Source organism: Poecile atricapillus, chromosome 33 (genome assembly GCF_030490865.1).
Source record: "Poecile atricapillus isolate bPoeAtr1 chromosome 33, bPoeAtr1.hap1, whole genome shotgun sequence".
NCBI lineage: Eukaryota > Metazoa > Chordata > Aves > Passeriformes > Paridae > Poecile > Poecile atricapillus.
Window position 1 is genome coordinate 587,972 of NC_081281.1, and position 15,849 is coordinate 603,820.

At 51.8% G+C, this 15,849-nt stretch overlaps 1 protein-coding gene across 3 annotated transcripts in view; it reads left to right on the plus strand.

Annotated features, from left to right (window-relative positions):
- LOC131590446 (claw keratin-like) overlaps positions 1-10,923 on the plus strand; it is a 47,558-nt gene extending 36,635 nt beyond the window's left edge. For all 3 annotated transcript variants that reach the window (XM_058860516.1, XM_058860517.1, XM_058860518.1), the window contains one exon: positions 9,800-10,923. In XM_058860516.1, the coding sequence (XP_058716499.1) occupies positions 9,800-10,179 (380 nt within the window). In that variant the 3' untranslated portion in view covers positions 10,180-10,923. The remainder of the gene's footprint in view (positions 1-9,799) is intronic.
- Positions 10,924-15,849: the final 4,926 nt, after the last annotated feature.

Consider the following 15,849-nt stretch of genomic DNA (forward strand, 5'->3'; position numbering starts at 1 on the left):
GCCTGAGCAGAGCCAGGATCCCCTCCCAGGAGGGAATTCTGCTCTCTCCCGCTGCCCTGGGCTAGGAAAAGGCGTGCTTGGGTGGGACAAGGTGATTTCTGAGGTTCTTTCTAACCCAAACCGTTCTGAGGTTCCGTAATTTTGACATTTCAAGATCTCCCCAGAGGGAACAGCATCCACCATGAAGGGAGGGAAATCAATCCTGGTGGCTTTGTCTTGGGTCACTCCCTGCAGCTCCAAATATCGCAGCGAGTCTTGATTTGATCTTTATTTGCTCCAAACCTTTTATCTTCACACGCTGGCGTTTCCCAGAGCCCCTCCTGGGCATTTTTCCATTCTCTCTCCTCCCCACCATGGAACTGAAGGCATTTCTGGGATGCCAGGAGGGCTTTGTTGGCCAAGCCTGTCATTGTCACCCAGACACCAGCGATGGCTGCGTCACTGCCAACCCCATTCCAGCATCCTCCAGGGATCCGTGGGGACAAGGCAGGACAAACTCCCGGCGAAGAGGGAGCCGCTCGTGCCCTGGCCAGTTTAACTGCATTGCTTCCTATTTTTGAGGACCCACCCAGCTCTTTACTGGGTCATCTGCCCAGTTTTTCCCCTGTGACACTGAGGCAGCTTCCTCCCCTTGTTATTCAGAAAATTACAGTCATCAAATGGAAAGTCTTAATTGCTCCGTTCATTATCCTCGGGGAGTCACATCCGACTGTTAATTTAATTTGCCTGGGAACTCCCCAAAGGCTTCACGAGGTTTTTGGCCTAAATCAGGATTAGCTGCTCTGAGGACAGTTGGAGGAAGGAATGTCACCAGCACCGGGGACCCTCTCAGTGCCAGCAGCGCCGCTGGGGCCACCAAAACCAACCCCAATTTTCAGCAGCCAGCCCTGGAGCAGGGAGAAGCCTTGTGGCTCCGGGGCAATGTGATTTTTGAGGATGTTGGAGCGTTTCCTCCTCACTGACAGCTGATTTTTGTTACTTCCATGAGGATTTCAGTAGAGGACAGGAAAACCAGGGCCTGTTTTGTGGGATGCATCTGAAATCTGTTGTTTTGTGTGTGGTAGAGACACCTGAGGGTCTCCTTATCCCGTTTCCAAGGGCCTGGAGTGACAGGACAAGGAGGAAAAGCTTCAAACACACACAGGGAAGGTTTAGATGGGATATTGGGAAGGAATCCTTGGCTGTGAGGGTGGGGAGGCCCTGGCACAGGTGGTCCAGAGAAGTTTTGGATGCCCTTGGATCCCTGGAAGGGTTGGATGGAGCTCGGAGCAGCCCGGGGTGGTGGGAATGAGCTTTGAGCCCCTTCCAACCCCAACCATTCCATGATTCCATCATCCTTAGGACTCGAATTTCAGCTCCCAGATTCTCCTGGTGGAACTGCACCTCCAGCACTGACAGCTGGGTGAGGTCAGCCCTGCTCACTCCTCATCCCTTCAGCACCACCCAGAGAGAGCTCGGGGAATTTGGGATGGACAGGGAGCAGCAAATCTCAGTTCTTCCTGCTGTGCAAAGATTTGGTCTGAACGACCCGACGGGATTTTGTCCTTTCCCAGCCTTGCACCTGCCGGGAGCGTCCCCACAGGATCCGAGCAGGGTAAATAGAGTCAGGCGCAGGAATAGACTGATGGAGAGCCTTGGAGAGACTCCCAGGAGCTCAGTGGTGATCCCTTCCAGCCTCCCCCAGGCTGGGATCCACCTTTTCCAGGTTTATCCCTCCTTCCCTTTGAGTGCAGCCTCATTTCTCCACCGCCTCACCTCAGTCTCGGGCAAGAACCATCCCAGAGGAGTCCCGGGCACCCCGGACCTGCTTTTCCACCTCTCCCCACGGGCCCTGCTCCATCCCTTTATCACAGCAGCGCAGCAATTTCGGGATTTCGACACCGGCCCTGCTCCACCTTCCCCACCCAGAGCCGGGCTGAGCTCCCCGAACCCCTCGGGCATCACCTCGGGGTCCCCCCCGCCAAGGGAAAGGCAGAACCCGGGGGAAATGTGGAATTTGTGTCTTGTGCGGGTACCAGGGACAGGCTGAGCCCTACAGAGGTCCCTGGAGAGCCTTCCACTGTCTGTCTGTCTGTCTGTCTGTCTGTCTGTCTGTCTCTGTCCGTCTGGCTCCTCCCTGGGCGGTTCGCGGGGCAGGATCCGGGCGCTGGGAATCAGCAGAGCTCGTTGGGCAGCAGTTAATTAATTACCGGGGTGCGGGGGTGAGTCAGGAGGGAACATTCCAGAGGCTGGGAGCCCCCACGGCCACAGGATGGAGCTCGGAGACCGCGGCAGGGCTCGGTGGATGATGGAATTGAGCCAGAAGTGATGGAATTGAGCCAGAAGTGATGGAATTGAGCCAGAAGTGATGGAATTGAGCCAGAAGTGATGGAATTGCTGATTGTTTTCAGCAGCCCGGGCTGGGCTCCCCTGTGGGGCGGGTTGGCTTTGCTTTATTTATTTTATCTAAGGAGTTTTTATTATTATATTTAAGGAGTAAATGCTTTGAGAATGAGTTGCTTGGCACAAGAGACCCCCTTGACTTGTTCTGTTTTTTCACCATTTTCCATTTTTTCCCACGATTTTATTTATTTTTGTTTTGTAGAGAATTAAAAACCCCGAATCCCTGAGGTTGGAAAAGCCCTCCCAGACCATCAACTCCGACCTGTGCCCAATCCCCAGCTGGCACCGAGTCCTTGGACACCTCCAGGGATGTGACCCCACCACCCCTCCAGTCAAAAAACCAACCCAAACCCAATTTCTTTACAGATTTCCTTCTGGAACGAAGTCGGAAGCAGAAAAAAAATGAGTTTATTTTATGTTTAGCGGCATTGGCGCGGGGAGCTCTTGGGTGGCACTGAGGCCACCCCGAGGCTGTGTCATCCACGCGAGTGGCCGGGCTCACATCTCCTTCATGTGGCCACCAGAACCTCCCCGTGCACGGGGGGCGGAGGAAAAGAGAAGAGGGAAAGAAGCTACGAGACCCCAAAATCTAATGCGGAGAATTCATGGAGAGGGTTCAACAAGGGCTGGGTCCCAGAGGTTCCAGAAGGTTCCCAAAGGCTCCAGGAGGCTCCCAAAAGCTCCAGAAGGTTCCCAAAGGTTCCTACAGGAGCCAAAAGGTTCCCAGAAGGTTCCCGAAGGTTCCTACAGGAGCCAGAAGGTTCTCAAAGGTTCCCAAAGGCTCCAGAAGGTTCCCAAAGGTTCCTACAGGAGCCAAAAGGTTCCCAGAAGGTTCCCGAAGGTTCCTACAGGAGCCAGAAGGTTCCCAAAGGTTCCTACAGGAGCCAAAAGGTTCCCAAAGGCTCCAGAAGGTTCCCAAAGGCTCCCGAAGGTTCCTACAGGAGCCAGAAGGTTCCCAGAAGGTTCCCGAAGGTTCCTACAGGAGCCAGAAGGTTCCCGAAGGTTCCTACAGGAGCCAGAAGGTTCCCAAAGGCTCCAGAAGGTTCCTACAGGAGCCAGAAGGTTCCCGAAGGTTCCTACAGGAGCCAGAAGGTTCCCAAAGGCTCCAGAAGGTTCCTACAGGAGCCAGAAGGTTCCCAAAGGTTCCCAAAGGCTCCAGAAGGTTCCCAAAGGCTCCAGAAGGTTCCTACAGGAGCCAGAAGGTTCCCGAAGGTTCCAGAAGGTTCCCAGGGGGGCTCAGGAGCGGTTTCAGCAGGAGAAGCGTTGTTTTCCCGGGCGCTGCCCCTCAGTGCTGGATGTTCTCCTGCTCCTCACGCCCTGGCCGTGCCCCGGGGCAGCCCGGCGAGCTTTCACTGCCCGCAGTTGTACTGGTAACTGTTGGACCACTGGTAGGAGTAGGGGCAGGAGCTGTCCTGGCCCACGGGCGCCGGGCCACACACCTGGGGACACCTGAGCACGCCCTGGCCGCAGCGGGGCACGCTCAGCTCCCTGCCCTGCAGCAGCGGCTGCGGGAAGGGCGCGGGGCAGGTGTCCAGGCAGCGGGAGCTGCTGCAGGACGAGGAGGAGGAGGAGTGGTGCCCTTCCACCAGGTGCGTCTCCACGCAGCCCTGCCGGCAGCGAGGGCTCGCCAGGGCTTTCCTGACGGTGCAGAGCTTGGCCCCCGCGGGGGCGCAGGGCGAGCAGGAGCCGCAGGTCACCAGCCCGGGGCTTTGGCACTGCTGGGGGAAGGCGGGCGCGGGGCTCTTCATCCCGCCGGGGATGAAGCACTGCTGCTTGTACTGGTAGCCGTAGTAGGACATGGCTCCGGGGATCCTGGAAAACACAGGGAGGGAGCTGAAGGAATTCCCTGCTGGGCGCTGGCGCGGGGATTGGAGCTCTCGGCTCTCCGACCGAACTGCACAGCCTCGCTTTTCCCTAAAAATACCCTCCCGCAGCTCCGGCTGATTTCCAGGTAATCCCCGGGAAAACGGGGATTTCTGGACTTGTGTTCCTATCTGGGGTTAGTGCCGAGGTTCTCAGTTCTTTAGGACCAGGATTCTCATTTATTTCCTTTCCAGGTGCCTCACCTGACACTGGAATTTCTTTCTGCCGGCAGCAGGAAAAGCAAAGGATGGAATCGCCCTTGGACCCCGCGGTTGGGGGGCAGTTGCTGCTGCTGATCTCCAGAACCCCTCCTCTCATCCCAGGTTCCTCCAAGCCCTGTCCAACCTGGCCCTGGACACTTCCAGGGATGGAGAATCCATGGAATCACCTGAGCTGGGACCTCTCCAGCCTCACAGGGAACAATTCCTTCCTGAAATCCCACCCAAATTCCCCTTCTGTCCCCGCAGGTCCTGAGGAAAAATCCCTCTCCAGCTCCCCTGGAGTCCCTGCAGATCCTGGGATGGGCTCTGAGGTCTCCACATTCCCAGCCCGGCAAAAACTGATCCAAACCTGGAAAATTATCACCCGAACTACTCAAACAAATGGCCTGTGATAAAGGAGAAATCTAGAATTCAATTTTAACAAAGCAAGTAAGAGATACGGATCCAAGAAGAGGGTGAAGAAAGCTGACATCCCAAACCGGGCCAGGTTCTGTAAATCTCAGGCTCGACTTTAAAACCATTTATCTGTCTCTGCCTTTAAAAAAAAATAGCGACAAACCCAAGGAAGAGCCTTTAACAGCAACAACCCTTCTTAATTCCCAGCGTCAGGGTATTCCTGCAGGATCCAGATTCCGGTTCCGAGTATGAAAATGGTATTTTCTTAGGCCTAGAAATAGGGAAATAACTTACCGAGCTCACGGTGGAGAGTAAGGACTGGACGGAAAGCTTGGAAATGGGGGTTTTTATATGGAGTTTTTATAGTCCTTCAGGCTTCACGGAAAACCTGAGCCACTGAGTGCCAAATCCTAATAAACCACAGCAGGGAATGTGTTCATGTGCAACTTTTCCAGTGGCTGTAATTATTCTGCTCACTCGGGCTCGTTAACGCATTGTTATCCCCAAATCCGGTGAAAAACACCTCACACCCTGCGGGCTCTTTCCATTTTAGAGCTTTATGGGGAGAAGGAAGAGCCGCCTTTTATCCCGCTGACCTCGTTAGGCACCCAAAGAAATCCATCCCTCTCCTCCTAAAGCTCCTTTTGTGGGAGCGGCAGGGGGGAAGCAGCTCTGGGGGAGTGGGAATCGATGGTTCTGGCTCAGTTTTTCCTGCAGGGAGGCAGCTGGGACACGGAGGAATGAAGCTTTGGGAAGCAGGATTGGGGGGGATGTGCCCAAGGCTGGCACCGAGCCGCTCCTTGTGTGGCTGATCCTCAAACTTTGTAAGAGTCCCTTCCCTGATTTTGCTCCAAGCCGCATCCAGCCTGGCCTTGGACACTTCCAGGGATGGGGAATCTGTGGGATAACCTGTGCCGGGGCCTCCCCACCCTCCCAGGGAAGGATTCCTTCCCAGTGCCCCATCTGAACCTCCCCTCTGTTGGTCTGAACTCGTTCTCGTTCTCCCGTCCTTGCAAAACGTTTCACCCCAGCGATAACAGAACAGGGAATTCCTCCCTCGTGACCCTACAACAATCCCAAAGGCTCTGGGAACATCCTGACAGCACTGAGAACATCCCAGAAGCTCTGGATTCATCTGAAGAGCTCTGGGACCATCCCAGCAGCTCTGGGATCATCCCAAAGGCTCTGGGAACATCCTGACAGCATTTGGAACATCCCAGCAGCTTTGGGAACATCCCAGCAGATTTGGGAACATCCTAACAGTTTTGGGATCATCCCAAATGCTCTGGGAACATCCTGACAGCATTTGGAACATCCCAGCAGCTTTGGGAACATCCCAGCAGCTTTGGGACCATCCCAGCAGCTTTGGGAACATCCCAGCAGCTTTGGGAACATCCCAGCAGCTTTGGGAACATCCCAGCAGATTTGGGAACATCCCAGCAGCTCTGTGATCATCCCAAAGGCTTTGGGAACATCCTGGCAGCATTGGGAACATCCCAGCAGCTTTGGGAACATCCCAGCAGATTTGGGAACATCCCAGCAGCTCTGTGATCATCCCAAAGGCTTTGGGAACATCCTAACAGCTCTGGGATCATCCCAGCAGCTCTGCATTCTTCCCAACAGCTTTGGGAACATCCCAGCAGCTCTGTGATCATCCCAAAGGCTCTGGGAACATCCGAACAGCATTGGGAACATCCTAACAGCTTTGGGATCATCCCAGCAGCTCTGGGAACATCCCAAAGGCTCTGGGACCATCCCAAAGGCTCAGCTTTGCGCCCAGAGCTCGGCTCTGTCCCCTTGCCTTGCACTGGGCCCTCGGAAGAGATCCTGCTGCCGACGCGTGATGTCATTAGGGTAATTAACAGCCTTTGATGTGCTGGGACGCGGCCCTGAAATTGGCTCTGTGCTGGCGTTGCTCGTAATGGGGCTGAGCCGGGCCGGCTTGGCTCGTGTCAGACATTAATGAGCGTTCGTGAGGGGTTTATGAGGTGCTGTTATGAAGGTGTTGTTTAATGTCCTGCTCCTGCTTGGTGTGCGGGTAAACACCGGGACGAGCCAGCTCAGCATCTCCGCGGTGCCTTCATTAACCTGGAGTGTCTTCATTTATCCCCAGAGTGTCTTAATTTATCACCAAAATGTCTTCATGTGTCAGCAGAACGAAGCTGAGTTTTGGGGCGAGAGCAGGCTCTGCTAAAGGTCTTTTTCCCTCTTTCCAGAGCATTCCTTTAAATAAAAAAAGCCCGGCTGGATGTGGTGGTTTAGCTGTGGTTTTATGTAATTAGTAAATAAATACACCAGGTTTTTATGTGCTGGAAAGGGGAGCAGAGTTATCAGGGAGTTGTGGGGTGGTTTGGGTGGGAAGAACCTTCCAGAACATCTCATTCCACCCCCTGCCGTGGGCACGTGGGAGGAGGAATTGTCCAAACTCCTGTCAGGAGGTTTGGAGCCCCCATCCCTGGAGGTGTCCGAGGAATTCCTGGATGTTTGGATTCCCAGGTGGGGATTGGGCACAGCTCGGACTCCATGACCTTGGAGCTCTTTTCCAAGCTCGGGGATCCTGGGATTTGGTTTTTGGTGTTTTATTGGTCTCGGGGATGGGTTGGATCCCTGGTCCCTGCTTTTTTGAGCGCTTCACCCACACCGGTGTCCTCAGGGCTCTCCCTTCTCCTGGGCTCAACTCTCACTTGATCCTCTCAGTTTTGTCTTTACAAAGCTGCTGATTTTTGTGTTTTACATCTTTAGAGGAGCTGGAATTGGATCCTGCAGCCTGTCTGAGCTGGTGAATTGAGCTGACACTGCTCTGTTGTGTTCCTCACACAAGTGCTGAGCTTTGGCCACGTGTCACCTGTTGATTCAGCACTTTCATTTCCTGGCTGTGTCCGGGCTATTACGACTCCTGTTAACAACGATACCGTGACAACATCGTTAATGAGCTTCTGTGATGTGTTTGGGAACACCTGCAGAAAGCCTTGACATGTTTCTTGTCAGGGTTAATGTTCACCTTCACAGAAATCCACCCTGCAGTGACAGGAACCCCGAGCAGAGGGAACAAATCCCAGCACTGCGGATTCCTCCCACGCTGGAGTGACGATCTGGACTTTTAATTATTAATAAATCTCTAAGATAAGATTTAACATTTAATCTTCAGCTGGCTGAGACCACTAATTAGGTATTAATTCAGATGTTTTTGACTTTGGGGATGAATTGCTGGCCAGCTTAAGCTGAGGTGATGAGAGATGTCTTAATCCCCATGGTTATCTTCCATGATTGTGGTTGTCCCACCCCTGGAAGTGCCCAAGGCCAGGATGGACGGGGTTTGGAGCAGCCTGGCAGGTGGAAAGGGATGGTCTTGGAAGCCCCTTCCAACCCAAGGGAGGAGGCTTTGAGGTGAGGTTTAATAAAAGAGAGCAGAAGTAGGAAAATACATTTGTTTTTGAAACCAAATGGGAAGCAGAATGGCGCAGATGATGCTGATGGTGGGAGTGTCCACCCAGCTCACAGCGCTGCCATCCTCGGCATCTGCCCCTGACTCCACTCCTGGCTGTCCCAGAGCCTCCTCCTCAGGTTGAGCAGGATGATAACCCCAGCCAGCAGCTGGGATTCCAGAGGCGTCTCCCACTCCCAACGTCAGCTGTTCTTCCGACGTGGTGCCCTTTGCTCGGAGAAGTGACTCCCTGGAAAAAATGCCTGACAAGGTCTTGCCTTGGTCACACCCCATTTATGGCCCTTTTTGCCATTCCCCAGATCCAGTTGTGATTTATGGTTCTGAGAATATGGGGTTCCTAATGCAATACTAAATGTGCTCTTGCCTTTCTTTCTGTTTTACTCTTAAAACTTCTAAAGGGGTTGGGTGCTCGGTGTCAGGTTGAAAGAGATGTCCTGACTTATTTGGGTCTATAACTATAAAATTCAGGATTTTTGCAGTGTGACAGAGCTTTGATCAGATTTTTTACTAGTCTAAACAACCCAGAACAGGGGTTATTCATCTTTCATCAAATATTTAATTCAAGAACCCAGAACTCCACCTTATCCCTCACTTTTTCATCTCCTCCTGGGCTGAGTCGAGGATATTTTTATCCAGAAAGACGTCTGGTTCCCCCCTGCCAAGGAATGAGTCCAGTCATGGAGAAGATCAAACCTAAACCCCATAAACATTTTGCCTTTGAGATGCAAGAGACAAAGAATCCCCTCCCTATAAAGCTGAAATTGCAGAGTGGGGAAGGCAGTAAAGGACAGATCATGCAGGACACACAAGGACAAACCAGTAATTAGCAGGGGTGATTTATCTAAAGCAATTGACAGCCGTTAACAAAGCTGGATCTGGAAAGAATCCTGGTTAGTAATTGATTGGGAAGTTCTGCATGTGGGTGATTCACGTGCTGGGCACTTTGAGGCCGGGTATAAAAGCGCTTGACCTCACATCTCGCGCCATCATTTCTCTTGTCTCACTTCTCTGGTGCTGTAGGTAAGTCAATTCCCAAACTCTTCAACTCCTGAACTCCTGAATTCCTGAATTCCTTCTCTAACCAAGCCTTTGAGTGCGGTTCTGGGATCAGTCTGATGTTCTGATGGAAACCACTGGATGTGGCACTTGGTGCTCTGGTCTGGTTGAGAAGGTGGGGATTGATCACAGGTTGGACTCGGTGATCCTGGGGGGCTTTTCCAACCTCAGCCACTCTGGGATTGGGTAAAGGATTCCATCTGTGACTGTTCAGCCACTGGGAAATGCAGATCTGGGTGAGATCTAAGTAACATTCTATGAAAACTCTTTCCATCTGTGTTCAGTAGACAATTTAAGTGCTGTATTTTTGGTGCTGAGCTATGAGAATTCTCCCTGTCCCTTGAGCCTCTTCGTAGCCTTTTCTTCTCCTGTTTGATTATGAAACCGATGTGAATTTTGTTTTATTTTGTATTCCTGCTCTTCCCTTGCCCCACAGATCCCCATCCCCGAGCCATGGTTCACTCCCTGAGCCCCTGCACCGACGGCAGCGCCTCCCCCTGCGGCGTGGCCGTGCCCCAGCCCGTGGCCGACTCCTGCAACGAGCCCTGTGTCCGGCAGTGCCCTGACTCCACGGTGGTCATTTACCCTCCCCCGGTGGTCGTCACCTTCCCCGGGCCCATCCTCAGCACCTTCCCGCAGCAGAGCGTCGTGGGCTCCGCGGGAGTCCCCGAAGTGTCAGCCGGAGCTGGAGCCGGTGTCGGAGCCGGTGTTGGAGGTGCTTTCGGTGCCGCCAGAACCCCTGGAGCTTCCCAAGTTTGTGGTGGGGCCAGGTGGGCCCGGGGGTACCCAGTTGGGAGCTGCAGACCCTGCTGCTAAAGCCGGGGCACGGCCGCTGGAAGAGGGTGGCCGGCGGGACGCGGATCCACGGCTGAGCTCCGGAGCACGGCGTTCGGGGAGAGCTGAGCGTTTGGGGCGGCTTTAAAAGCATCTGTGGGTGTTTGAATGCCTCAAAAGTCCGTCCCCATCCTTCTACCCTTCCTGATTTTCTGTCTGTAAAGCCTTCCTCTCTTTCCAAGACCTCTGTTCTCAAAGCTATGGACTGTTCCTGATTCCCTGGTGGTTTTTTTGGGATCTTTGTGGCTTCCCACTGTCAGTAGGTTTAGATTACATTTTAGGGAGGAATTAGGAGGGAGTTTTTCCTGTGAGGCTCTGGCACAGGGTGCCCAGAGAAGCTGTGGCTGTCCCATCCGTGGAAGTTTCCAAGGCCAGGTTGGATGGGGCTCGGAGAAACCTGGAATAGTGGGAGATTCCCTGCCCACGGCAGGGATGGAGCTGGATCATCTTTAAAATCCCACCCAAACCGTTCTGTGCTTCTGTGACTGTGGCAAAGTCAAGGATCTCATCCGAGATCCACTTCAGATCTATTTTTAAGCTCTTTCCATGGCTACTGATGGATAAAAATGGTTCTGCAGTGCCCCAGCCCCTGCTCTGCTGCCGTGCTGAGTGATCAGGGCTGGGTATCACCACAGGAGAAGCAACCCCAGACGTTCCCTGAGTCACTCTCGTGGGCAATTTGTAACCTGTGCTGTGTCTCACCCGTTCCTCCTCATTAAACCAGACCTTGCAGCAGGTTATTGGCGTGTGGGTGTCTCTGTGTGTTCCCTGTCCTTGTCCTGCTGCACCAGCCTGATCCTATCACCAGGAGAGCGAAATTCCTGAGGGATCTGGCCCAGACGTCCCTTCCTTCCCCACATTTCTGGTCTCTGTGGAGATTTTTGTTCAATATTGGCTTTTCTGGCACCTGTTCCTGGTGTCCCCAGGCTCGGCCTCCCCGTCTCGGCAGTGACACGAGCAGAGGGGTTGGAAAAGCCCTCCAGGATCGAGTCCAAGCCCACCTGGTCACTCAGACCAATGTCCAGGCCTTCCTCGGACACCTCCAGGGATGGCCACTCCCTGGGCAACCCCTTCCAAAGCCCGGCCTCCCTTTTCCAGGAGGAATTTTCCCAAATTTCCCACCCTGAGCCTCCCCTGGCACCGCTGGAGGCTGTTCCCCCTCCTCCTGTCCCTGTTCCCTGGGCTCAGATCCCAAATCCCCCCTGGAAGAGCCTGAAATTCCCCATTTTCTCCAGGCTGAGCCCCCCCCAGTTCCCTCAGGATTTTCCAGACCCTTTTCCAGCTGCTCCAGCCCCATTCCCATCCCTGGCCCTGCTCAACGTCTCTCAGCACAACCTGGACACGACGGTGATGCTCCCTCATGGAACTGAGGATTTCTTTGGGAATAAATTGGCAATAAACCCATCCCAAGCTCTCCTGGCTGGGTTTGAAATGTTATGTAGCGTGTCAGGAACAGCGCCAGTGTCATCAGGGAGACGTGGGAATGTGGGATTATTCCGGGCTAGTCACTCTTTGGGGAATTATTACCCTTATGTGGAAGGAAAACAAAGTCGCCCAGGCACTGTAATAATGTGTAATTAACGCTGCTGTGCTCTGGAGCAGGTGATTAAACCAGATTCTCCCCAGCCACACAATCCTTGCAAAAGAGAAACCCCCCCAAACCTCAAAAAACAGGGATCTTTATTGTTGGGAATATTTGGGAGTGAGCTGCAATTTATTGAGGGCTCTCAAGATGGCCTAAATTGAGATCTGCATTTACCACAAACCAGAAAAATCAGTGAAATGATGGAATTCTGCCAGTGGGTTTTGATAGAAGTATTTTTGATGCATTTTTGTTCCTTTTGATATGAAAGCCCCTGGTGTGAAATGTCCTTTCAGAAATAAAAGATATTGGGTGTCTCACTAAGAAAATTCAACGCCTTTTTAAGATAGAAGCATTTGCTAATATCTCTTAGGTTCATTATTAGGCCTAATTATTTGGTTTAATTAATAATTATGGGTTAACAATACCCATCTAAATATGGTGAATTTTGAAATTCTTGTTTCCAACACTGCCAATTTTTTTTTTTCCTGAATCATGCCCCAATTTCCCTTTTCCTAAGAGGCTGCACTCTTTAACAAATAATTTGAAAATTCAGTTTGGGCCATGATTGGGTGCCCAGCTCATTTGGGATGGGTCTGGTCTTTGGGGAGGATGCTCAGCCTCGCAGGGAATCTTTGTGCTGGAGGCAGCTCCTGCGGCATCAGCCCTGTGGTTGTTTCCCAGGGGAACATTTAAATGGATAATTCCCCAGTGAACACATCCTGGAATTACAGGAGTTGGTTTTCAGTTATTTAAATTACCCCGGCTGTCGCCTGTTATGATAATATCACAGCCAGGCCGCAAGTTCCTCTCCCCATCCAACTTTTCCTGAGCCTCAGGACAGGAAAGAATTCTGGATTTGGGGTCTGGAAGGGGAATGCGAGGAAGTTCTGGGCGAGCTGACGGTCAGAGCCACAAGAAAGGGGGAATTTAAGGGGGATATTGGGAAGGAATTCTTCCATGTGAGGGTGGCACAGGATATTCCGTGGATTCTTCATCCCTGGAATGTCCCAGGCCAGGCTGGAGGCACCCGGAATGGGATGACCTTAAAGATCTCTTCACCCACCCAGAACAGGCATAGGAGAAACTCGAATGTTCCTGAGATATCAGCACAGATCCATGGAAAATGAGCTTTGGTGCTGCCAGCTGATGCTTGGGAAGCCCTGGGAGGGGTCTGGGCTGCAATTCCACGATGATCTGGCACTTCCTGAACGCTCCTGAGGAGCTGGAATGAACAGGTGAGGAAACGTCCCGTCCCTGTTTGGCGACTCCTGCCACAGGAGCATCTGGGGTGAGGAATTCTGCACTCCAGTGCTCCCAGAAGGTTGACCTGCAGCAGAGGAGGAGATCCTGGAAGTGCCCTGGATCCCTGGAGCAGGGGGAGGCACCGGGACACCCTCAGAGCTGCGGCGTTCAAAGCAGGAAGGGGAAGCCAGGTGGGAGCCAGGTGGCTCCAGGTCAGCGATGTGGCGGGAGGTGACTGCAGGTGACAGGGCTGGGACGGGCAGGAAATCACCACCTGTGGGTCCTGTCCCCCAGGGAAAGTGCTGACACCTTGGGAATGATCCAAGGGGGAATCACAAAACATCACAAAATGCTGCTGTGCTGGCAAACTTGGGCAGGGATGGAGGTGAAATGGGACCAAAAAACTCAGATTTTCACCCCGATCTTTGGCTCCCGGGGTTTTATTCCACCTCCCCTCCTGTGCGTGGCTGCCCAAGCCCTTCCACGCTCTCCCTGCAGGCAGGAGAAGCTTTGAGCGCAGGGAGATAAACTGAATTTACCCTGCTGGGAGACTCCACCACTTCCTAATGTTTTCCCCGGGGAAAACATTGCAACAGCAGAAGCTTTGCAAAACCTCTCTGAAAGGCTTTGCCACCTTCAAAGGGCTGCTCTGATTTACTGGGACCCTGCTTTGCTCTGAGAGCTGGGAAACGCAGAAATGCTTCTGCAGGAGGCCACCATGGCAAGAGGAGGGGTGGCTAATATTCCGAATTTAAATAATCTTCAGTATTCTAAGCCTAAATCATCTTAATTGTTCTAAATCTAAATAATTTTAAAATTCAAATCTAAATCGTCTTTAGTGTTTGAAACCTAAATAATTTTTAATATGTTAAATCTAAATAATCTTTAGTGTTCTACACAGAAATCATCTTAATTATTCTAAATCTAAATAATCTTTAGTATTTGAAATCTAAATAATTTTTAATATGTTAAATCTAAATAATCTTTAGTGTTCTACACAGAAATCATCTTAATTATTCTAAATCTAAATAATCTTTAGTATCTGAAATCTAAATAATTTTTAATATGTTAAATCTAAATAATCTTTAGTGTTCTACACAGAAATCATCTTAATTATTCTAAATCTAAATAATCTTTAGTATTTGAAATCTAAATAATTTTTAATATGTTAAATCTAAATAATCTTTAGTATTTGAAATCTGAATAATTTTTAATATGTTAAATCTAAATAATCTTTAGGGTTCTACACCTAAATCATCTTAATTATTCTAAACCTAAATAATCTTTAGTATTCTAAATAATCTTTAGTATTCAAAACCTACATAATCTTAAATATTCTAAATCTAACTCACCTTCGGTACTCTAAACCTAAACAATTTTTAATATTCCAAATCTGAATAATCCTTGCTATTCTAAACCTGAATAATCTTTTAGCAGTCTAAATCTTAACCATCTTTAATATTTCAGACACGAACCATCTTTAGCATTCCAGATCTAAGTCGGGGCTCCCGAGGCTCGGGAGGCGGCAGGGCAGGGGCTGGCAGGAGCTCCCTGAAGAACCGGCTGCTCCATCCGCGGAGGAGATGAAGCCTCCAGCGCACGGCCATGCCTTGGCTGCCTTTGCTCTCCTCTCCTGGGTGTCTTTAACCCCGATTGTCGCCCGTTTCCTGCCCTGGACGAGACTCCCCCTCAATCTCCCGTCCCTGTGGTTTATTGCCCAGGAAACAACGCCGGCGTTGCTCCCGGGGCCGCTCTCGGCGGGGAAATCGAGCGGCCGATGGCTCTTTCTGGTGGAGCGTTTGGGTAAACCCAAGGTCAAGGGTTAGTTAAGGTTTCTCCTTCTGGGGGAAATGAGTCAGGAGCTGTTGAGATGGAGATGTGGTGACAGTCCCTGACATCCCAGTCTAGACTGGTCTCTCATTGCAGGGCTCCCTAGGGTGGCTGGGGGTCCCTTCAAAGTGCGGGGTGAGCCCAGACAGAAGCAGAGCAGACATCTGAAGCTGCAACTGGAGCAATTTTATTGAAAATGAGGAGCAGTGAGGGACAGAACGAAGTTAGCAGAGATACAAAAGAGGCTTTGGCAAGCAGGGCGCTCCTGATGGTGCGTGATGCTTTTCCTGGTGGAAGTGGTGGAGTTTTCCAGTCCAAATACTTTTCTTTGTGGTGTTCACTGTCAGGTGAGGGGCGGCAGGGACACGGAACAGGAGCTCCTCTGCTAAAAGTCACCTTTGGTCAGAGTCAGACAAAATCAATTTTGTTGCAGAAACTCCCACTACACAAAGTGGCTGTGGGTGAATTTTAAAAGCGCCTTCCTCACACCCAAAAGTCTTTTTCTGCTCCCAAAGGTGCTCTAAAGATGCCTCAGCCCTTTGAGAGTGGTAGCTGGAGAGACAGGAGATCCTACAGAGGGTTACACACGGAGTATCCTACACACCCTGGCACCCACACATCCCCCAGAGTCGGAGAACCTAAACCATGCGTCCGTGTCCTGCATTTCATCTCTTCCTGCTGGGAAACGGCTCAGATGGCTCTGTCCCCAAACTGAATGGACAAGGGGAGGCTTAACCCGAAGTTCCCGAGGTTACCCAAGCTACCCACACAACCCAGGAGCCTGGGGAGCCCCTCGATCCTCCCGGAGAGCCTCCCAACCACATCCCCATTGGGGTTGGCGTGGATGATTCCGCTGATGTTCCCAGAGGGGCTGCAGAAGCTCCTGATGTTCCTGAAGGACGGGGGGACATCTTGGCACTGGTCCCGGCAGAAGCTTAAGGAGCGCCCGGAGAAGAAGTTGGGGCTCCCAATGCCGCCAAAGTTGTCGCTGCTGG